Genomic DNA, 24,775 nt, shown 5'->3' on the forward strand with positions numbered 1-24,775 from the left:
TTACTGCTATTCTGCAACCCCTAATAATTGGTGGATAAAGGCACTCATCATTAATGGCAAATAATAATCCAGGAAGAGAACAGATATTATGTGCCACCTGATGGAAGAATATCAGCATCTATGAAGCAATGCTGCACCTCTCTCAACAGAAAAGCTAAACCTGATGAAGTCTGTGGATCCAGGATAAATTTATAGGAAATATAAAGGACCAAGGAGTTAGTATCAAAGGAATGTGAACAGCAAAATTTGGTAAACTACCGAACAAAGAACCTGCTTTCCTTATAAACTAATTACAGGGGGAAAAATGAGAAAGAGAAATGAAGTGGATGCTACTGCAATATATGGATTTTAATTGGATCTTGAGTCCAACAAATTGTTTATAAAATTGAATTTGTTTAGGGAATTATTCGTTTTTTTGGTGATAATGGTATCTGGTATTGTATGTTTTAAGGAGTATGTACTTGAGAGAGTGTGGAAAATGGGAGAGGCAGAGAGAGAGAATCCCAAGCAGGCTCCACGTTCAGTCCAGAGCCCCATGCAGGGCTCGTTCTCATGACTGCGAGATCAAGACCTGAGTCAGATGCTTAACAGACTGAACCAACCAGGCACCGCTTAACAAGCATGTATTTTAATATGCATAATATACTGAAATTTTATGAAGAAATGCATATATCCAGGATTGCTTTAATGTATATATGGGGGAGGGGGCACATGAGTGGGGGTTATGGATTAAACAGAATTAGCCCTGAGTTGAAAACTGTTGAGGTACTTGGACGTTCATTATTTACTGTATGCTTTTATATGTAATTAAACATTTCTATTAAAGAATTTAATATTATACACCCCGACCCCCCCCCCCCCCAACAAAAAGCCAAATCACCACTAGAACTTAAGAACAGTCTTTCTTTAGTTTTCTCCAGCTAGGCTTGAATGATCACTGAGGACCACCGAGTAAGCATTGAAAAACAAACACTTCTTACACAGGTTAATAAAACAATCAGGCTCAGATGAACAGAACCATGTAGGTAGGCTAAAGTAAAATAACATGGGTGAGACTGATTTCATTTCTGGCTCTGAAGTTTTCAGCCTACATATTTAATACCCACTGTCCAAAGAGTAAGTAATACATTAGGAAACAGAATATACATGAATATAATGACACATTAGTCACTATTCTGTCAAGACAAAAGGCCTCTTAGTCATATAAAATCAACCTAATACTTCATCAACTAAGTTTTAAGAAAGTTATTACATTTCAAAAAAATTTTCCTCTTTATTTAAACATAAAACACATTTACAGCATGCAGGTTAACTTAAAATTATATGGCGTCTTCCCAAACCAATGATCTTTGAGTGTATCTTCAAGCACTGAAAATAAACCCACATACTCCACAGGTATACTCAAGACTCTTTTCTGTCACCTCATATCAAATTGAAAGTTACAAATAGTAGTTTAAGTTAGGCAAATAATTTAATTGCTCACCATGAATAAATATTATTCTTTTATTTCACTGAGTTTCTCTTCTGAACCATTTATCAATACCATTCAGAGGAACGTTGATATTGTCAAAAAAAAAAAAAAGACACCGCAAATTGAAATAAGCGTCAATGTTCCAGATGATCAGAAATTTTCATTTATAAGAGTAAATGCTGTTTAATGACCTACCGTAGCAAATAGAGCAGTTCACTGAAAACTAATTTATGAAATTCTTTGTACACTTTGTGAAAGTTTGAAATTATAAATAGAAAAGAACCATTTCAATATTAAAAAACCCTAACATTGTGTATTCTGAACCACATGCTAGTTACAATTGTTTGTTACACAGCACCAATACCCGTGATACATCTAACAAGAGTGAAACTACCATGTTCAGATAAAAGAGAAAAAAAAATCTGCTTCATTTAAGACTACTGCCAAAGAAGCAAGCTTTCTTTTGAAAACAAAATATAAATGTCTATGTGAATGCAGCCAAATATTTCTCCATTTAGAAAACTATCATCATAAATAGGCTATAGCACTTTTTTTTTTTTAAAGTTAACTGTATTACTTCAATCTTGCTGCACACCAAGGTTTCATCTCAATTTCTGGAGTGTTTCTTTGATCAAAAGCAACACAATCATTTTAAAGGTTGCATACTCCAACAGCAAGGATTTTTGACTGTTAAAAAAATAAATAAATAAATTTATCTTTTAAATCAAAACTATTATAAAAGTGGAAATTACAATAGTTAAATAGAAAAATAAGCCAATTATGATCTGAGTCTTCTGACTATGGCTCCAAATTTAATACAAATATCTGTGTATAAAACTTTTTCAAAAAGTTAATTCTGCCAGCCAGATCCTAACACAGAACTCTCCAACTTTCTTTACTGACTGAATAACCTTAAATCCTCATCCTCTGCAAATTTCTGCTAATATAGCTGTAGTCACCCCACGCACAGATGAAGCAAATATTGAAACCTCTTTCCTTATTACTTTTATAGCTTCTGAAAATAAACTTGACGTCGCCTAATCAGCTGAGAAGAATGGCAAAAACAGGTACACTTAGTACTAATTACAAAATTAGGGGCTATAGCCAACACAATAATTTGAGGATTAGTGACTTGCAATTTATTATTTCTAGACTAAACAAGAAATAAACTATAGTGTATGACTTGGTGTTAACAGATTAAAAACACCTCAAGGATTTCAGACCAAAATTAATCAACGTGTTTCTAAGTCCACCATATACTTGTCCTGTTCTTCCATACTTTTTCTCAATTTTCACAGACTATAAATTTAGAATAATCGATACAGCACTAACAATATAAAATGCTGTTTGATCATGTAGTATCTTAATTCATTTCACTATATTAAGATGATAAATTAATCTGTCCAATTCTTATATTAATTAGCAGGCTCACCAGAATGAAGCAGGGTATTTTCATTCCATCAGGCCATATTGATTACAGAACTGGGAAGAGTCTCCAAACTCTCTTTCATAAAGTGAGACTGCTTTTGATATAAAATATTTCTATTCAAGATAATTTAGCAACAGGCATTTCATGAGAGAATTAAGTAGCATTGCTCAGTCTCAAATGCCTACTTATGCAGTTTTAAGGTTTCAGTGCTCAAACAGTAGTTTTCAGAAGCAAACTTCAGAGACGATACAAATAATTTTAACTCTGAAATCATTTCAAGGGATTTTAAAGTACAGTACTGACTGGATATATTTTGTGGGCATGTAGTGTTTTAAGTGGTAAAATTTAAGACATTTAATCTAAATGTTCCATTTTCCCTAAATAAGGAAGACATCGTAATAAGAAAAGCAAAATAAAAAGCAGTAGCAGCTAGGTAACTTAAACTGAGATTAAAAAATAAACACACACACACAAAAAAGTACAAAAAGCACAATCCTATATGGTACAGTTAGCTTGGCACAGTGAAGACTAAATTTAAGACACAAAAGACAAACTGTGTAATAAATAGGACCACAGTTGTAAACTGTCATTTTTTTCCCTCCTAAGACGCCAAAATTGCACTCTAGTTGTGTTGGGAAGCAGCAGAGTTTACAAGAGGAGTGGGTAGGAAACAGCTGTACAAGCCAGGTATAATTTATACATTAAAAAAAAGTTATAATTCTACAATTCCCAGGGGGTAGAGGTTATAGTCACTGAAAGACTCTGCTTGATATTATGTCCTCTTCATATTCAATTACTTTCAATGCCTGAAAATAGATGAAAAACAGAAAATATTTTTATTTATACAAAACTTGTTTCCAAACAATCATGAAAAAGATGGAAGTAAGTTCATAAAATACACCAATAGTTTAAAAACATTTTAGCCAACAGCTTAGACCACTTTCCCCCAAATTAAAAAGACTGGCAATATTAAATGATTTTATTCCTTTTCCTTTTACTTAAGTTTTAAACAGGGTAGTTTATAAGCAGTATAATGCTTAAAAGGTCAGCCCTTTATTCTCCCCAAGAGAGTTATGAATGAGCAAATGAAGGAATTACATTTTTTTGTAAAAAGAAACAAATGGTTAATAAAATGGGAGCAGTAGACGATATCCATGACATTTTTAAGCCAAGGATCATGAACTAGCAAAGTTTTATACATGGTAGCTGGAAAAGAAAAACAAAAAGTGGGACAGGAATAGGGATATACAAGAGATACATGGAGTGGGGAAAAGTAACCTTAAAATAAACAATTCCAACTGCTGTTACCTGGAGGCATCTTGTATTAAACTACCTCTTTACCTCTGTGTTTAGGAAAACTCAACTTGTTGAAAGTATTATGCAAACTACAAGTCCAGCCACGTAAAACTGGGTTCTAAAAGAATCAGTATTAATACACTGTTGTCTTTCCCAGAAATAAATCCAGTGTCTCAAAATGTTTCTTAATAATTAAAAATTTCTCTACATATTATCTAATTTTTCAACACTTTATCACTTATGAGACTTGTATACTCCTCAATCATGGTTTAAGACTGCAAGGCTTTAAAAAATAACAATCACTATCCTCTGGCTCAGCAATGAAACAAACCTGCAAACGACTACACTTTTCAAGTAACTTCAAGTCTTGCAAACCTCATCTGGACAGGTTAGCTATCTCCCTCATGTGCTAAACTGCTGTCATTACACTGGGATCACCATTCTACTTTCAAGCTAAAACTTAGTTATATTTAAGTAAGGCCACGGTCTATCTTGTCTATGAATGATAGTGCAAAGTTTACACATGAATTCTGATGTGAGGACAATACCCAAAAAGAATAAACTTTTGTCTGTATGTATATATATGCTTTGAAAATCCCTTTGCCTACCTACACTTCCAGAAAAGGCAACTTGCATCTACTGTACAACTGTTGTGTACTAGGTAACACTTTGTAGAATTCTCAAGCATGACTTTCATTCTTGTGGCAAAGGGGCTTCAACAAGTTAATTACTCCAAATGGAGAAAAACAGAGGCCACCTCTAATTGGCAGGAAAACCACTGTTTTACTGATGCAATACGATATTAATATTAAATTAATGCAATACAATATTAATATTAAACACATTATTACTTTATGTGGTAGTCTCATTAAGAATGGTTACTTATGCCCAATCTAATAAATGCTTTCATTACAACGAATAGAGGAACAAAGCTACTTACTATACATAGAAACAAACACACCCAGAGGTGGCATATGCTCAAGAGAACTAGCCTAGTCTCTTCAGTAAATCAATGTCATTAAAAAGGGGAGAATTTTTCTAGATTAAAAGAGACTAAGGAGGTCTAACTGAATGTAAACAGCAGTCATGGATTATACCCTGGTTTAGATAAACCAGCTATAAAGGACTTAGGAAAAAAATAACAATTAGAGAAATATGAATATGGACTGGTATTAGACAATGTTTAAAAATATTGTTAGGTGTGATACTATTGTGATTATAGAAAAAATGTTATGTTTACAGATACATTAGTTTTAGATCATAAACACATAATTTATTTTCATACTTAAGAAATTTAAAAGGAGTCAAAACAAGAAAGAAATTATATACAAAAAAAGTAACTTGTTGAAGTTTCTAAAAGTAGAAAACTCAGGATTCAACCTTATGGAACTCCGATGTCTGTACTCTTCACTATGTCACTCTCTTTTAAATCCTATACTTTGTGGACAAAAAATTTTTATGAGTTATTGGGATATTTGAATCCTTCAGACTATTGCTTAATTCTCTACTCAAACTGAGAGCCATTCTTATCCAATGTGTCAAAGTAAAAATAAGCAAGATGCAAATAAGTGGACTTTAGTATTTGTCAGAAAGTGTTAATAGGTAACGTAATAATTTTAGTATTTTTAGTACCCAAAGCGTGTATACATCTGGGACTTTCTAAACAACAAAAATCTGTGTTTCTGCTAGATGATGACATACTAGGCAGCTTATTATCTAGTCAATCATGTTGTAGAAGAAAATGTTCAGAACACATTGCCAAGTTAAAGAAGGCTACAAAGAAACATGTACTAGAATAGGAGCAGTATGTTATTAGAGTATTTATCAATAGTTAGAAATTTAATCTAAAAACGAAAATATGTGGGCACCTGGTGGCTCAGTCAGTTTGACTTCAGCTCAGGCATGATCTCATGATTAGTGAGTTCAAGCCCCCCATTGGGCTGTCTGGTCTCAGCACAGAGCCCACTTCAAATCCTCTGTCTCCCTGTCTCTGCCCATCCCCTGTTCATGCTTTTTCTCTCTCTCAAAAATAAATATTAAAAAAAATTATAATATGTAAAGAAAACACCAGAAAGATACACACAATAAATTGTGTGGTATCTCTGGATGAAATGTATCTTCTACTTTGTGAGAATTCTTTACTCTCCTATAAGGAACAGACATTACCTGTACAACTAGAAACAAATAAAAATCACTTGCAATAGGTAAATGGAAAAGGATACATACAGGAATAACTCAAAAAAAAAAGGGAAATATAAATGAGCCGGTAAATATATGAAAAAAATCCAACTTCTTAATAAATCAAGGAGATGCTTATATTAAAACAGAAGTTTAAAAACTATTAATATTCAATACTGGCAAAGATGCAACAAAATAGACAGTATCCCTGGCTATGACGCAATTTGGCCTAGTCCTTCTAGACAGCAATGTACTAGTATGTATCAAGAACTTTGAAAATATTCATGCTTTCTTATAATTCCACTTCTGGGAATCTTCTGAAAATAATCTAAAAGGTAAGAGAACACAAAAAGATATTTCACACTTGAAATTTTCCAAACTGAAATTTCCGTATATGAAATTCGAAATGTGAGACATCTTTTTATAGTAAATATAGAAAAAGAATTAGCATGCTTAATTTAATTAAATGTCCCATAAAGGGAATAGTTATAAGCCATGGTATATCCATTAGACAAAATACAACAGCTTTTAAAAATATTCCAGTATGTAAGGTTAAAGATGTTAGGAACGCAAACTTGAATATAAAGTATGAGATCTAAACTATGATAAAAGACTAGAAGGAATTATGCCAAGTTACTTTTATAATCACATACATAAAAAAAAAAAAACACAAAAAACCCAATATGGATATCCAAAAAAGCAGTATTTAACAACCAATGGCTGAATATTTCCATGTAGAGCTGTGACTCAAAGCCAGATATAAACTACAAACCTGTGGGTAATGTGTAGAGGTTACACTTGTTTGCCTCCTCCACCTCGAACTGCTACTGGCTGGCTGTTCTGAACAAATGCACCTCCTCCACGAATTGCACTTGGATGAGTTGGAGAAGCTGCTGGATGTTGCCCAGGACGAATAGGTTTAGCTAGTGTGAAAAACAAAAGCTGACTTTAGCATAAATCTTAACACATGACTCTTCTCTTTATTCACAACAATTCCCAAATGTGGTTTTTCTTTGCCTTTTTGTTCCTCAGAGAATTCTTCTCTTTTTTTCAGTTATAGCCTTTTCTCCAGGACCTATACAATCCCTAGTCTCTTAAGAACCTAATTCCTGTATCAATAATTATTCTAAAACATGTAATATTGTTGCTAAAAGATTGCATATTCCTGCAAGTCTCTCTGCTTTAAAAATGCTCTCTATAGAGGGGCGCTCAGTTGGTTAAGCTGAGGTCTCAGGTCATGATCTTGTGGTTTCTAAGTTCAAGCTCCGGGTCAGGCTCTGTGCTGACAGCTTAGAGCATGAAGCCTGCTTGGGATTCTGTGTCTCCCCCTCTCTCTGCTCCTCCCCTGCTTACACTCTGTGCCTCTCTCTCTCTCTCTCTCTCAAAAATAAATAAACATTAAAAAAAAAAAAATGCTCTTTTTATAGCTTCACCTCCTCCTGACCATTTTTGCATGCTAGTCTAGTTCTCATTTATCTTTTTTTCCTGTGAATGTGGCTATTCCTCAGTTTGCTCTTCATTCTCAACAATGCCACTCTTAGGTAAGTTAGAAATAAAGACAAGTACAACCATGACAACACAGAATCTGTCAATCAGATTACGTTTTCAGGTAAATAAAAACACTCAAAGTAAGCAAGGTTAAAAGGTTTTAATGTGTTCTACTAACCAATTTGTGCAGAATGTCCTCTTCTAGCCATATTCTTTGACCTGACCGCTTCCTTTATACGATCTACTTCTTGCTGATAGCGTTTGCGATCACGAGATGCATTTTCTTTGGCTTCTTTCAGTGCTGACTCCAAAGCTTTTACCCTCTCAGCTGTAGCTCTAAGTCGCTTTTCCAACTTAGGAAGTTCACAGCGAAGATCTGCATTATCACGTACCAACTAAAAGTACATAAAGAAAATAAGGATTTTAGCTTTAACAAGATGAATTGAAGAAGTATGAATGTTTCATAACTTCTCGTTAGAAAAGAAAACTACATTTTATATTAATGTTTTCCATTTATCTAACAATTTAGGCAGCAATAAGCAAAGAATACATACATCCATACAGATCCATATGTGTGTCTCACAAAATATAACTTCATTTAATTTTGGGAGGGGTTGAGGGAAAGGGTTCTTTCTCCCCACTAGCCAGTGACGGGAAATTGTAACATCTGGTAAATACCATGTTAAGTGTTAAAATCAAGTTTTGAAAGCAAAAAAAGGCTAAAATTCCCTTAACTTTACTCTGGTGCAAACATCAGGTCTACAATAACGAAATGTACGATTGAGTGCACTAAGAAACTTTAAAAATAATTAAGTCACATATCAAGGCACAGAAAGCAAAACAATAAAAACCCACATAGTTTAGGTAATGTGAAAGCATTATTTAAAAAAAAAAAAATGAACTGCCTCATTATTTTATTTCACACTCTGGGGCATTAAATGTAAAAAGACAAAAGACAAAAAAAATGTATTTGTAACTACAAAGACCTATCTATTGAAGATTTTTAAATTACCATGGGGGTGCCTAGGTGGCTCAGTTTACTTAAGCGGCTCCTGATTTTGGCTCAGGTCATGATCTCACAGTTTGTGAGTTTGAGCCCTGCATCAGGCTCTGTACTGACAGTGAAAAGCCTGCTTGGAATTCCTTCTTTTTGCCCCTCCCCTGCTCATGCACTAAGAAAATAATAAAACACCAAAAAAAAAATTTAAGGGGCACCTGGGTGGCTCGGTTAAGCATCTGACTTCGGCTCAGGTCATGATTTTGCAGTTCATGGATTTGAGCCTCGTATCAGGCTCTGTGCTGAAAGCTCAGAGCCTGGAGCCTGCCTAGGATTCTGTGTCTCCCTCTCTCTTTGCCCCTCTCCCATTCATGCTCTCTCTCAAAAATAAACATTAAAAAAAATTTATAAAAAAATGTTTCTTAATTACCATGAATAACTGAGAAAAACTGACAAGACTTAAAATCCTAGAAAAGAAATAATACTAACCATTTTCAATGGCCTCTTGATAAAAGGGTTGTTAAAAATATTAAGTTCCCTAAAAACTGCTAGTGATTTATTTATATAATTGCTTGATTAAAATAATGGAACAGCTCAGGGTATGAGAATTCCTTAGTACTCTGAAATATATAAACACTCCTCAATTTTTTTCTTAATTTGCAGCTACCATAAAATACACTCTCTATTACCTGTTTGTGCACTTTAGTGAGTTGTTCAAGATTATTTTCAAGAAAGGAGATCTTCTGCTTTTGAGCAGCACTGCCTCCAGTGTCATCAGAATCAATCTCGGCACTCTAAGAAAAGAAGGTCAATGAATACTACAAAAACATTAAAGATTAAAAAAAAATCTAACCTTAACTACACAGAAATTGTTTTGATAATATAAAATTATTTCACTTATGAACATAAATAATCATAGTAAACACCACTTATATAAATACCCACCTCAGCATTATTTTATTACCTTTTTAACTCTGGTGGCCAAGTCCTGAACAAAGAGCTTACGCAGGTTGTGTAAAGTCTGAAGTTCTTTTGCCTTGAATTAAGAACAGCAATGTTTTTGGAATTTGGTCTTTAACTTTAGTCATAAGCCAGGGGAAACCCATTAAACATCCCACTATCTTATTTATTTTCAAGTTTTTCTTACCACTGTCTCTTCCAAACCTTTCAAGTCTTGTCTTGCTTGTTCTCGTCTATCTTGCATGACTCTAACAGAAGAATATACATAATTTTCAAGTTGAATTTCATAAAGTCATAGTTTTATTTTCAAATAAATTTTTATGCCTTATAATTTCCTTCTAAATCTATAGTTTATTAGGAAAAAAACCCCTTATAGCAGAAGAGATGAAATAAAATGCAGCAGAATTCAAAGAATAAGGAGTGGTTCTGATATTTTAGTGCCACATAGAACATACTGCTATTTATCCAAAATAATTCCTATTAAGTGGGAATTAGAGATTATAAATTATTGAAGACTAAAACATTTTATGTATTTTATATTGGAATTATTCTAAACAAAATTATGGTTGAGATTCGCTAGTTTTTATAAAACCAACTCTGAGTTGATCCTGATCTGTGACCATCCTAATAACAGCAGTTCCACTTACAAATCGTCTTTCATAAATTCAAGATAGGAAAAGTTATAATCATGTGTTTTGTACCTGCTCAGATTCTAGAAAAGTAAGTACAGACTATATTTTTAGTATGTTAGGAAAAAAGTAAATGGTGAAAACCTCTGTTCAAGAGGCAAGGCTGAAACAATAATCGTCTTTTATGCAAAATCAAATCTGACAAAAATTCAATTTTTTTTGGCAGACCCTGAAATCTCTGAAATGACTTAATGTCATATAAGGTATATTTTTACAATGGATCTTCAACTAATATGGTAGCACAGAAATCTGAATCTTGACTATCAGTGAAAAATACAGTATCTTGCCTTTGCTAAACTACAATAATATATAGTATATTATTGCCAAGTTTTAAGGTATAAATCAAACCAAATCAGAGGTTTAAGAAAAATACCCTTTAACCTATACAAACTGAAAAATGTATTCATTGGATATAGCAAGAATAATATCTGCAATCCTCTAATTTAGTTTTTATTTTTTAAAAATTTTTAAGTTTTAAAATTTATTTTGAGAGACAGCGTGCACACAGGGGAGGGGCAGAGAGGATCCCAAACAGGCTCCATGCTGTCAGCACAGAGCCTAACTTGGAGTTCGATTTTACAAACTATGAAATCATGACCTGAGCTGAAACAGAGTCAGACACTTAACCAACTGAGCCACCCAGATATCCCCCTAGTTTTCATCTTATTTTATTTTTTTTACTGTTTATTTATTTTTGAGAGAGAGAGCACGCAAGCAGGGGAGGGGCAGAGAGAGAGGGAGACACAGAATCCGAAGCAGGCTCCAGGCTCTGAGCTGTTGGCACAGAACCCGATGCGGGGCTCGAACTCACGAACCGCAAGATCATGACCTGAGACGAAGTTGGATGCTTAACTGACTGAGCCACCCAGGCGCCCCTCTAGTTTTTATTTTTAAACTTGAATTAAAACATTTACTCACGTAAGTTCATGTAGTTTTCTGCTCTTTTCCTGATCTGTAGCTTTCAATTTCTCATGCTCTACTCTCAGACGTTCCTGTTCTAACATCATTTTCTGGTTTTGGCTGACAAAAGAAAAAAACATAACACAGTATCAACAGCATTGTCTTCTGAATGGCACCATTAAAATGTTTTCATCAAATTCTTTAGTTCTATAATCTCATTACTGAAATACTCAAGACTACCTGTTATCCTGTCCTCACAGCAGGGAGAAAAGAAAGGAAGAGCACGTGGCTACTACTTTCAGTCATATAATATTTTTCATATTTTGGTTTGAAATCATGACTCTCATTCTATATTCATCATTTCCCTGAACCCTTGTCCCTAAATCCATTAGGTATTAACATTAAGATCCACATGTCAAAATTTATCATTTTTTGTTAGTCACCTCTGGTTCTTACTCAAATCATGATTTGGTTGCAGACCTCCAATTTCTATAAATTCTAGCCTATATATGCATATGGCTATGGAAATAGGGAAAACCTCTTCTAGAAAAACTAAGATGACAACTATTAAAAAAAACTTCTTGAATTAAAATAAAATAAAAACTTAAAAACTTCTAAACCTCACAATTTCCAATAAAGTTTTTTCTCTGTTAAGAAATTTTCAAAGAGGAAGTTAATTTTTAAAAATTTCATCTGGAACTTAGAAGTTATGCTCATAAGCTAAAAAAAATCTTTATCTTCAAGTCAAAATGACAGTATCAATGAAAAATGCAGGTTTCTAAAATGGACATACTGTCCATCAATAATTTATTATTGCCTCTTGCTAAATAGTCCATCTTTCTGTGTTACTTCTAATATCTTAGAGGGAAGAAAAGTTTACTTACTCTTGAAGATCAGTAATAAGTTTTTCTTTTGCCTCAACTTCATCTCTCAAACTACTAATTTGTTTTTGATGTGTTTCTCTGTGGCTCTGGATCTGCTGTTCAACAGCTTGCTAAAATTATTGGGGGAAAAGGATGTTAAGGTAAGATTAATCAACATAAGAATAACGAGTTCAAGTCATTAGAATCTAATGCTACATCAAACTTGCCTTAACTTCATTTGCAGTCTGAACTTTATTTAAGTGCTCCTTTTCCATTTCATGCACTTTCTCTGTTTGGGTAGAGAGAGAAAACAGGAGAAGAAATAAGCCTTAAAGTTCTTCCTATAAACCAAGGAGCAAATAGGTTTAATGAGGGATCTGTTGCTTAACAGTACTAGACTTTATCCAAATGCCATACAGTAAATCTTGCTCTTGAAGTTCAGAACATTTTGACTCTTAGTTATATCCATTGTGTTAGTATTATGGTTACAGTTTCTTTTATTTTCTTTGCCTAATCCTGGAACAGACTGGTTAGGGAATGGTAGGGAATGAGATAGCTTTCCACCACATCCCCTATATTACGATTTATACATATATATACAACCTCATGACTGTGGGAAATTCCTAGATTGACCACTTCCACATTCAAACACAATTTTGCAAAAATATGTGTCAAAGCCACGTTAAAAGGTATTATTTGTTTCCTATTGCAAATTACCCATATTCCTACTATTTTCTATCAGTTTGAATATAAGTTTACTACAATTATACTAAGGGAAGAATATAGACAAGAAGTCATAAAACACTGAAAGCTAATACCTTGTGCACGAAGTTGGACTAGTTCTTCACTGAGGGAATCGACAGATTCCTCTAGCTGTCTTTTCTTTTGCTCCACATTTTGAAGGTATTCAGTCAATGATTTGATTTTGGCTTCATGCTTTTGGGAAAAAACATACTGATATGAATGAAGTGCAAAAAAATCTTACACGCACATTTTACAGATAAAGTTAACAGAAAGCAAGGTTTTATCTATGTATCTAAATATATATTGCAACAATAAAGAATTTAATCATTGAAATGGTCACCTGTTTAACTTATAACATTTGCACATTAAGGTACTGAAAGCTGACATATGAAATAATATTCTTACTATTATCTCCATCTAATACTACTCTCTTTCCCTCCTTACATAATTCCTATCTTGGTGAAGGACCTCATCCATTCAGTTGCCAAAGCCAGAAAACGGGTCTTGCAGTTTTGTCTACCCTAGAATTCTTCAATAGTCAAATCAGTTACAGCTTTCTAATAAATTTCTATACATGTCAATAAACATAACCCAGTTAAATTCATTCATGTTGCTATACTGCAGAGAACCTAGGAAAAAACTACTTGCATTACCCTTTTAATTGTTACCCAAAATAACCTATAGAAGGTCATTTTCCTTAAACTTTGTTCTATAATAATACATACTTGAGAGATACGAAGCTGGCATGCTGCTAACTCCTTTTCATTTTCTTCCATTTTTTTGTTGCTCTCAGTTTGCGTGCTTTCTAACTGTTTGCAGCGTTTTACCATTGTTTTTACTTCTGATTTCATTTTGCTAATGTAGAGCCTTGCAACAGTGAACTCTTCATCTATCATGCCAGTTCCCTCAGGCTGCTGTCAGAAAAAAAAAGAAAAATTAAAAACAATAATGTTTTTTAATGCTTGCTTGCTTTATTTATTTATTTATTTATTTATTTCATTTATTTATTTTTGAGAGATAAGAGTGAGAGCAGGAGCAAGGGAGGGGCAAAGGAAGAAGGAGACACAGAATCCAAAGCAGCCTCCAGGCTCTGAAGCAAGCAAGCAGTCAGCACAGAGCCTGATGCGGGGCTTGAACCCACGAACTGTGAGATCATGACCTGAACCAAAGTCGGATGCTCAACTGACTGAGCCACCCAGGCGCCCCTAACGTTTATTTATTTTTGAGAGAGAGAGAAAGAGAGAGAGAGAGAGAGAGAGAGGGAGGGAGGGAGGGAGGGAGGGAGGGAAGGAGGGAGAGAGAATCAGACTCGGAGGGAGGGGCAGAAAGAGAAAGAGACACAAAATCTGAAACAGGCTCCAGGCTCCGAGCTGTCAGCACAGAACTCCACACGGGGCTCAAACCCACGAACTGAGAGATCATGACCTATGCCAAAGACAGACGCTTAACTGACTGAGCCACCCAGACGCCTCGCCTTCCTTATTTTGTTTTTTTAAAAAATGTTTTTAATGTTTATTCATTTTTGAGAGAGAGAGAGAAAGAGACAGAGACAGAGGGTGAGCAGGGGAGGGGCGGAGAGGGAGACACAGAATCCAAAGCAGCCCCAGGCTCTGAGCTGTCAGCATGGAGCCTGACGTGGGGCTCAAACCCACAGACTGTGAGATCATGACCTGAGCCAAAGTCAGAGACTTAACCAACTGAGCCTCCCAACTTAATGTTAATACATGCTTGCAAGAGAAAAAAAAAAAGCAACCTAAAAACAAACAAAACCGATGACACTTGCTTCTTTCTATTTTTGATTTCCTCTTCATTCCTAATCATATGTGAGTCCAAATTAAAACTTTACAAATACTGATGTGTAGGTGGCAGAGGAAGGATGACTCTTAAGCTCACCAAAAGAACTGTGGTAACTATACATTCCTTAAGTTTCATTACAAAATTCCAGTACAATATTCAGTGTCAAAATTAAGTGGAACTTGAAAAGGAAGAAATTAAGACTGTCTTTGTTTGCAGATAGGATTGTTTAAAAAAAAAAAAAAAAAAAAAACTCCTAAAATAAACTATCATAGTAACATTGCAGAATACACGATTAATATACCAAAGTCACTTTCCTATATACCAGCAATGAACAAGGGAACTTGAAATTAAAAACACAGTGGCACTGACATTGTAATAAAGAGAAAAAAAGAATTATTTAGGCATAAATGTAATAGAACAGGTATAAAATCAATAGGACAAAAGAAATCAATGTAGAACTGAATAAATGTTAGATATTCTATATTCAGGGAAAGAAAGACTCAAGATGTCCATTCTTCCTAACTTGATCTATAGATTTAACATTATCTTCATCAAAATTCCTGCAAGTTATTTTATGGCTATCAACAAATTTGACTCTAAAGTTTAAAGGGAAAGGCAAAAGACCTTGAATTGCCAACACAACACTAAAGAACAACAAAATCAAAGAACTGACACTACCTAACCTAAAGACTTACTAAAGCTACAGTAATCAAGATGGTGGGGTACTGACAAAAGGACAGGTAACTAAAACAGAAGAGAGCCCAGGAACAGACACACACAAATACAGTCAATTGATCTCTGACAAAGGGGCAAAGGCAATTCAATGGAGATTTTTTTTTGAGAGCGACAGTGAGAACACAAGAGAACAAATGCACACAAACGCGTGAGAGAGATAATCTTAAGCAGGCTCCACACTCAGTGCAGAGCCCACATCTCTAGACCTATAAGATCATGACCTGAGCCAAAATCAAGAGTCAGACACTTAACCGAATGAGCCACCCAGGTAACCTGGAGATAGATCTTCAAGATTCAGTCCTAGAAAAACTATCCAGCCACATGTAATACAATGAAGCTGGACAGACCCTTTTTATCTCACAGAAAAATTAATTCTAAATGGATCATAGACCTAAATGTAAGTATAAAACCAAAAAACCTCTAGAACATAGGAGAAAATCTAGATGACCCTGGGTTTGGAGATGAGTTTTTAGATACAATACCAGAAACACAATCCTGAAAGAAAAAATTTTCAAGTTGAACGTCATTAAAATTAAAGGGAATGAAAAGATAAAGCCAGACTTGGAGAAATATTTGCAGAACACATATCTGGTAAAGGACTGTTACCCAAAATATACAAAGAACTCAAGGTAACAAAACATCCCAAATGCAAATTAAAACAAGATAACACTACACATCTCAAACCAAAAAACCAATACTTGTGACACCAATACTTGTGAGGGTGTGAAGTAACAAGAACTCTCACTCACTGCTGGTTGGAATACAAAATGCTGTAGCCACCTTGGGAGTCTCTTACAAAGCTAACACTATCTTAACATATGATCTAGCAATCATGCTCCTGGGTATTAACCAACTGAGTTGAAAAATTATGTCCACAGGAAAACGTGTACACAAGTTTATAGCAGCTTTATGTATAAGTGCCAAAGACTGGAAGTAACCAAGATGGCCCTCAATAGATGAATGGATAAACAAACTAGTACATCTATACAATGGAATATTTGGTGATATAAGAAATGAGCTACCACGCCACAAAACGACATGGAAGAACCTTAAATGCACATTGCTAAGAAAAATAAGCCAGTTTGAAAAGGACATTTACTGTCTAATTCCAACTATGTGTTATTTTGGAAACAGCAAAACTGCACACATAGTGAAAAGATCACTGGCTGCTAGAGGTTCAGGGCTGAGGCATGAATAGGGTAAAAAGGGATTTGTTAGGTAATCTACATTATTATATTGTAATGGTGGATCTGAATTATGTATTGTCAAAATCCACAAAATTGTACAACACGAGTGAACCATAACGTAAAAAACACAAGCAGTACTTACTGGTGATGTTAAGAGGAAAAGAATTACATATAAATGACAAAAATATTGAGAATTCATACATTAAAAAAAAAAGAAGCTATTTGCAAGGCTGACTTGTTTTCAAAATGCTATAATGGTATAGTGAAAAAAGCAGTCTGGGAGTAAGGGAACCTGTATTCTATCATTGGCTCTACCACTGAACATAAGCCGAAATTTCTACTCTTATTTTCCCTATCTTTACCACCTTTTCATGTAAGATTAGTTGAACACAAAATGGGAAGATTTTTCTAAAAAGAAGCTGCAAATTTACAAAGCAAATTTTGAACACCATTCTAGTGTTTAGTGATATTAAGTAAATTTACTTTTCCATCCCAAAAGATTCCCACAGCTCTATCATCTCACATTAGACCACCCTAATGAATGACAGAAGCGAGTGATGAAGTGAGTGAAAAGACAAGCGAGTGAAGAGAGAGAACAAGTCAAGTCATCCAGTATTTAACAATAACATTTTTCCTCTGTTTCAATGGCATGACAATGTTAAACAATAATATATGAGGAGAATGAATCCCTGCCTCCATCAACAAACAGCAAATTTGAATAACAATTGACAAAAGGAATGTGTGTTCCACATTGCAAACTTACTCATTTCAAGCTCTTGTTAAACTGGGCTTCTTATTCTTAGTAGGCTGTCACTATCAACCCTAGTTTGTTCTGTTACAAAATTAAGCTTTAATCAAGAAGATAAAATCCAAACAAATACCTAGCGCAACATACAAATCTTTCATATTATGTGCATGTGCTTGCAGCTAAGAGTCCTAGTGTGCTTTTCTGGTCTAAGTTTTAAAACCAGGTCACTAAACGTTTTTTTTTACCACATGCCTAGTGCTAACATAACCAATGTTAGTACCCTAAAAAAGACTATCAGAAAAATGGCATAAATAAAATAGGTGTGGCAAATTTTTTTTTTTTTTCAACGTTTATTTATTTTTGGGACAGAGAGAGACAGAGCATGAACGGGGGAGGGGCAGAGAGAGAGGGAGACACAGAATCGGAAACAGGCTCCAGGCCCTGAGCCATCAGCCCAGAGCCTGACGCGGGGCTCGAACTCCCGGACCGCGAGATCGTGACCTGGCTGAAGTCGGACGCTTAACCGACTGCGCCACCCAGACGCCCCAGGTGTGGCAAATTTTTGATAATAACTCTGAGGTTCACAGTATTATTCTCTCTACTGTTTAAAAATTTTTATAATAAAACTTAAAAAAATTAATAAGCATATCCATCTTTTATCTTTTCAAACATTTAAAACAAACCACAGGCCAATTCATTTACAAGTTTACTCCCTGAGCTAATCTTCACTGTTGTCCCAGTGACATACTTTCAAGTACTGTAACTAACATAATTCCTAAATGCAAACATACATAGTAAAGAACCAAACATGGGGTCCAAATAAATACTTACTGAATATACTTTCTGAGTGCCCCTTATTCTTTTCTCACCTATTACCATCTACTATGCATTGCTGTTGTGCATGAGATAATGGGTATGAAAAGAAATTTGTAAAAAGTTAGTAGTAAACAGAAGTATGAGTGGTGTACAAATAATTATGCTTAATATTTGGTTATTATTACTTACCTTTACATCATTATTTCCTACAGCAATTCCTATTTCTGCAAGGTCTTTTAGTAAAGATGCCATCATCTCAGCTGCTCGTTTTTTCTGGTGGTTGGTCATTTCCTTAAGTTTCTGAAGTTCAGCATCTATACTTGCTAAAGTTGCCTAACATAATCCAAACAAAAGACACAGTTAAATCTATTAAATGAAATATTACTTCAAATATTGACACATCCCAAGTTTTCACCCGGTACTTACAAAAGCATTATTTTCTAGTTCAGACTTTAAGACTTTAATTTTAAGTATTCTCTACGCCCAACGTGAGGCTCAAACTCACAACAATGAGATCAAGAGTCACACACTCAACCAGCTGAGCCAGCCAGGTGCCCCTCTACTTTCAGTTTTTTGAACTAACTATTCTACCGAGTTCTGGGACAGCTCTCAGTTCAAACTTACAAAATATTTCAGACCTAATAGACTACATAAAATAGCCATATTATGCTCCATTACGAGCAGGTAGTTTGTATCATTTCACTAATTTTTGAGACTGGGTAATATTTTCTGCCTAGAAATGGGAAATTTCCATATTAATTAGATTGAATTTTCTTTTACTTCCACAGTATAGCTTATATTTGGAAACAGCATCTGAGCAAATTAATGTTAGAACTGAATTTTCTAGATGGTTTGTAGGTTTTCTTTATATACTTTCTACATACACAGTCACTGGAAAGAATCCACCTGATAATTACTACTACTACATGATATAAAGTTATTTAGGAGATAGTGATGAAATAGTATTACTGAATTTAATTACTTTAAGTTTAAAATAATAGCTGGTTTATCAACAAGAAAGTCATCACAGCTTTGAAAAGTCCAACCATTTTGGCCACTTTAAAACTAATCATTATAGCACAAGTCAGATACTGACTAAAAGTAAGTTGCACTAAAAATAAATGAGTAAAGATGCCATCATTTCAGTTTTTTGTTTCTTATGGTCATTTCCTTAAGTTTCTGAATATCAGTAGTGTACTCACCCAATTTAATATAAAATACCAGGTATCTTTCAAGTCTCATAAGGTAGTATGCTTTATTTTTTTATTTTTTTAATGTTTATTTATTTCTGAGACAGAGAGAGAGAGAGCATGCGTGGGGGGAGGGGCAGAGAGAGAGACACACACACAGAATCAGAAGCAGGCTCCAGGCTCTGAGCTGTCAGCACAGAGCCTGACGCGGGGATTGAACTCACAAACCGTGAGACCATGACCTGAGCCGAAGTCGGTCGCTCAACTGACTGAGCCACCCAGGAGCCCCAGGTAGTAAGCTTTAATGTTTAAATCACCAGGTATTTTCTCTAACAACTGAGCAGGAATATTGTACGCATATACAAAGATGCAGAACGCTATAAGGTTTCTAACTCCTATTACCAATACAGTGCTGACAGATTCAGCTTCGTAACTGGGACACAGACACAAATGTCTTAAAGACTGAAATAGGTGACCAAAGACCAACTTACAGCTTATAGAGATGTAAGAAATTCCTACTGCTCTTCCAAATGGTAATTAGGTTTGCTAATAATGCAACTCAGTAAGAGCTATAAAGGCACCTTGGTTTCCATGCTGTGAAATTGTAACTTCCAGCTTAACTGTAACTTTGGAGATTAGAAAGGGAAAATGAATTTATCAGGGGTACGAAAACTTTAGAAATAGTGTTGATTGCTTTCCTTTAGATAGATGAACATGGACAGGGAAGTAAGCAGTGAACACTGATCCTGAGTCCAACTCTAGATGTGGTTTCTAGACAAGAAGTTAGCATTAGCAATAATAAATCCTTAATGAGAAAGCTCATCCACGGTGATGCTGGAAGTATAGCAGTCATTATCACAGCTATCTATTATCTTCAGCATCACTCCAGGAGGGTGGCAAATCCTGTTCTATAGCAATGATGACAAACAAAGATTCTTATCTACTGTGGAATCACAAGGAAGATGTGCCAGGTGGGCTCTGCTCCAGGGGCTGTGAGTTTAACAGTGAACAAAACCCAAATTATATGAAGTTATATATTTTTCTTTTTCTCAATTTACAGTTTGAACAATCATCTAATAACTTTACTAGAAGTTATTCTAGCAACTAGAAGCTAACTTATTTCCCCTTTAACATCAGAATATTAGGAATAGTCAGCAAGTCTTAAAATGGCATTTTAATTACCCATTAATAGACTTTCAGGAACTAAAAAAACAGCCTTCTTCTTTACCTCTAAGGCTTCATATAAAGGAGGAAGTGAAGTTGAGACCTGGAATTCCTTAAGAATTGATACCATCAGTCTTGGGCTTACATAGAAAGAAGTTACTGAGATAATTTCAATTAAGAATACTTGTATTAGGGGCGCCTGGGAGACTCCGCTGGTTAAGCATCCGACTCTTTATTTCTGCTCAGGTCATGATCTCATGGTTCTTGAGACTGGCCCCCATGCCGGGCTCCAGGCTACAGTGTGGAGCCTACTTGGGATTTATTCTCTCTCTCTCTCTCTCTCTCTCTCTCTCTCTCACACACTCTCTCTTCCCCCACCCTTCCCACGCATGCATGTTTTCTCACTCTCAAAATAACAAGCATTAAAAAAATAATAATAAAGTATTAAGAAAACAAAATCATAGTTTACCGATTTCTGGTTTAGTTCATCACTAAGCAATTCATATTCCTTAGTTTTATCTTCGACTTCCTGAGACTTCTGATCATAATTGACAGCAAGCTCCTCTAAGGCTTGTAAAACTTCTTTTACTTCTTCTTTAGAGGCATCATTTTCTGCTTGAAGGCGATTCAGTTCAGCTTGCATATTATCTTGATCTCTTCTGGTCGATGCCAGAAGCTACATGAAAGAGTAAAAGTATACAGGTTTAAAAAAATCTATTTGCTTCATCATATGCTATATACAGTGAATAAAATATGGATGCAATTAGCTGTTAGTATTTATTCATTCAACAGATTTACTAACTACTATGTGCAGGCAATGTGCTAGACACTGTGGGAGACAGCAAGGAAATCAAATAATGACTCTGTCTTTGAGGAATCTAGTAGAAGAAACACAGGTACATAAATAAACGCATGAGATAGAATGTTAAGAGCCATAAAAGAGGCAACAGGACATAACACATAAAAAGTACTTGGTAGTATTTAAAACAGGAGGGTAGGTATTTCTGTAGGTTATTCACAAAGAAGGAGGCTAGAACAGGCATTTAAAAACTTTTTTTTTAATGTTTATTTTTTGAAAGCGTGCATGTGCATGCAAGTGAGGGAGGGGCAGAGAGAGGAGACACAAACTGAAGCAGGCTCCAGGCTCTGAGCTGTCAGCACAGAACCAGACATGGAGCTTGAACTCACGAACCGTGAGATCATGACCTGAGCCGAAATTGTAGGTTTAACCCACTGAGCCACCCAGATGCCCCTAGAATAGGTATCTTAGTCATGTGTAAATGAATGTAATAGAAAGGAACAGGCATATTAGGTTCATGAATGGTGAGCATAGAAAAACAAGGAAATTAGTAGATGTTTAGAAGACTTCAGATTTTCTTTGGGCAACCAGGGGTGACACCTAAATTATGTCCCAGGAAAATTTAGTATCAACAAATAAAATTTGAACTGGAGAGAAACCAAGACACTAGTCTGGAGAACACTGTAATCATCCAGGGTCAGTGGCTTTAAAGAAGGGGTATTTGGAAATGTGTAGGAGTATTTCTAATGGGGCAGAATGCTAATGGCACTTAGAAGTAGGGACCAGGGGTACTAAATGTCCTATAACATACAAAACAGAATAATATAATGAAAAATTATGCAAATTACTAGTGCCCCTTTTGAGAAAACATGCTATAATTTAAGTAAGTGCAAAGATGACGTGACTAGGATTAAGTTGGTAGACAGTGGCTATCTTTTCCTTATTGAAGCTATACAGTTTTTGCCCACATTTCCAAAACAAACCTTAAATGATGTACCATTTTTCAATTATCCCCCTGCTCTCCCAGGTAAGATAAATTGACGGTCCAAACTAGGTGACAAACTAGAGAAGAGAAACTTGAAAGAAGGCAGAAATGAATGGGTTCAATGAGGGTAGACATGGTGAGAGGAGTCCCAAAGGATTTCATTCACTGATAATCTCATTCCAACAATAAGTCATACCTCAAATTATGCAATTATTAAAGACAGGTCAAAGTAATTCAGAAATCAGTATTTTTCCTTGTTTAATCATCCCTTTAAACTCTGTGTGTTTAAGTGAATGGTAATAAAACATGCTGTTTTTTTATATTCTTTCCTTCATTTCCTTGGGGAAATACTTTCCATGAAGGGAAGGAGAGTCTGAAGTTATCCCAGTCCAGTGTAGTAAGTCTTTCTCAAGAATCAGTAAGAAATGTTTTGGGGAGAATAAGGAGATAAAACAGCACCATATTTTAAGCAAGGAAAGAAGAAGACAGAGTTAAAAAGTCCATTAGAAATATGTTAAAGAATAATACTGAAAATTGTTATCTTCTCCCCTCCAGTTAGAACTCTAACTTAAAAAAAACAAAAAACAAAAAAAAAAACCAAATTCCTAGGGGTGTCTGGGTGGCTCAGTTGGTTAAGTGTCCAATTTCAGCTCAGGTCATGATCTCAAGGTTCACAAATTCGAGCCCTGCGTTGGGCTCTGTGCTGACAGCTTGGAGCCTGGAACCTGCTTCAGATTCTGTGTCTCCCTCTCTCTCTGCCCCTCCCCCCTCACACAGTGTCTCTCTCTTTTTCAAAAATAAACATTAAAAAAAAAATACTAAAAACAAATACTTTAAGAGGAAATCAATCTTTGCTTCAACCCATATGATAGCACAGAGAGCACAATCCACAGAGAAGCAGTCACATTCAAAACATTTTTAAATGGACTCTAGTATATTTTGAGATCTGTAGGTTCATCTTTTATGTTGAAATAATAACGACAAATTATAAAGCTCTCCTGAAAGCAGTATGTAAAGTATTCAACTTACCTCTTCTTGATCCAACATTTGTGTCTTTAGTTTCTCTACCAACTGGCTCTGTTGATTAATTTCTTCATCCTAGAATTTTAAAGTACCAAGTTAACAAAATTGCTCACAATCTGATTCTAATTATTTTCTAATACGAATTATAAGGTTACTATTCCCCCAATCAAGGTATTTCAAAACTGTTTCTCCAAGTCCAACATTGCTTATTTCAATCTCCTAAAAAAATGTTGAAAGAGATGGAATGTCTTTCAATTAATAATTATAACATTCACCATGCAATTAAAAAAGCTTAAACTTATAAAAGTTATTCATTAAATACTTTAAATGCTAAAAAATAATAAACATGTTTAAATTTATTATTGAAAGTAATGGCCATTCACTAAAAAGGAGAATTACGGGCCAGCATCACTGATGAATATGGATGCAAAAATTCTCAACAAGATATTAGCAAATTGAACTCAACTGTACATCAAAAGATTATTCACCGTGATCAAGTGGGATTTATTTCTGGGCTGCAGGGCTGGTTCAGTATTCTCAAATCAATCAATGTGATAAAAAAAAGGATAAGAACCATATGATCCTTTCCATAGATGCAGAAAAAGCATTTGACAAAATACAACATCTTGATAAAAACTCTCAAAAGAATAGGGAAAGAAGGAACATACTTTAACATCATAAGAGCCACATATGAAAGGCCCATAGCTAATATCATCCTCGATGGGGAAGAACTAAGAGCTTTCCCCCTAAGATCAAGAACACAACAGGGGTGCCCACTCTCAGCAGTGTTGTTCAACACAGTACTGGAAGTCCTAGCCTCAGCAATCAAGACACCAAAAAGAACAAAAGGTATCCAAACTGGCAAGGAAGAAGTCGAACTCTTACTCTTCACAGAGGACAAGATAGTCTACATGGAAAACCTGAAAGACTCCACCAAAAAACTGCTAGAGTTGATATACAAATTCAGCAAAGTCACAGGATATAAAACCAATATATAGAAAATCTGGTGCATTTCTATACACCAATAATGAAGCAGCAGCAAAGAGCTATCAAGAAATCAATCCCATTTACAACTGCACCAAAAACCGTAAAATACTTAGGAATAAACCTAACCATAGAGGTAAAAGATCTGTACACTGAAAACTATTTTCCACGCTCACAGAAAGAAGAACAAATACTGTTAAAATGTCAATACTGCCCAAATCAAGACACAGTCAATGCAATCCCCATCAAAATAACACCAGCATTCTTCACAGAGCTAGAACGAACAATCCTAAAATTTGTATAGAACCAGAAAAGACCCCGAATAGCTGAAG

General features: G+C 35.1%; 1 protein-coding gene across 1 annotated transcript in view; it reads right to left on the reverse strand.

Moving 5' to 3' along the window:
- Positions 1-612: 612 nt before the first annotated feature.
- The window catches only part of KIF5B (kinesin family member 5B), a 50,659-nt gene continuing 26,496 nt past the window's right edge, over positions 613-24,775 (reverse strand). Inside the window, exons 13-26 of the mRNA XM_030321213.2 lie at positions 23,466-23,534; positions 21,122-21,328; positions 18,488-18,631; positions 13,741-13,929; positions 13,090-13,207; positions 12,499-12,560; positions 12,293-12,402; positions 11,427-11,528; positions 10,007-10,067; positions 9,824-9,895; positions 9,549-9,653; positions 8,041-8,257; positions 7,147-7,297; positions 613-3,706 (exon numbers count right to left, since the gene is read on the reverse strand). Of these exons, the coding sequence (XP_030177073.1) occupies positions 7,167-7,297; positions 8,041-8,257; positions 9,549-9,653; positions 9,824-9,895; positions 10,007-10,067; positions 11,427-11,528; positions 12,293-12,402; positions 12,499-12,560; positions 13,090-13,207; positions 13,741-13,929; positions 18,488-18,631; positions 21,122-21,328; positions 23,466-23,534 (1,587 nt within the window). The 3' untranslated portion in view covers positions 613-3,706; positions 7,147-7,166. The remainder of the gene's footprint in view (positions 3,707-7,146; positions 7,298-8,040; positions 8,258-9,548; positions 9,654-9,823; positions 9,896-10,006; positions 10,068-11,426; positions 11,529-12,292; positions 12,403-12,498; positions 12,561-13,089; positions 13,208-13,740; positions 13,930-18,487; positions 18,632-21,121; positions 21,329-23,465; positions 23,535-24,775) is intronic.

Source organism: Lynx canadensis, chromosome B4 (genome assembly GCF_007474595.2).
Source record: "Lynx canadensis isolate LIC74 chromosome B4, mLynCan4.pri.v2, whole genome shotgun sequence".
Lineage (NCBI taxonomy): Eukaryota > Metazoa > Chordata > Mammalia > Carnivora > Felidae > Lynx > Lynx canadensis.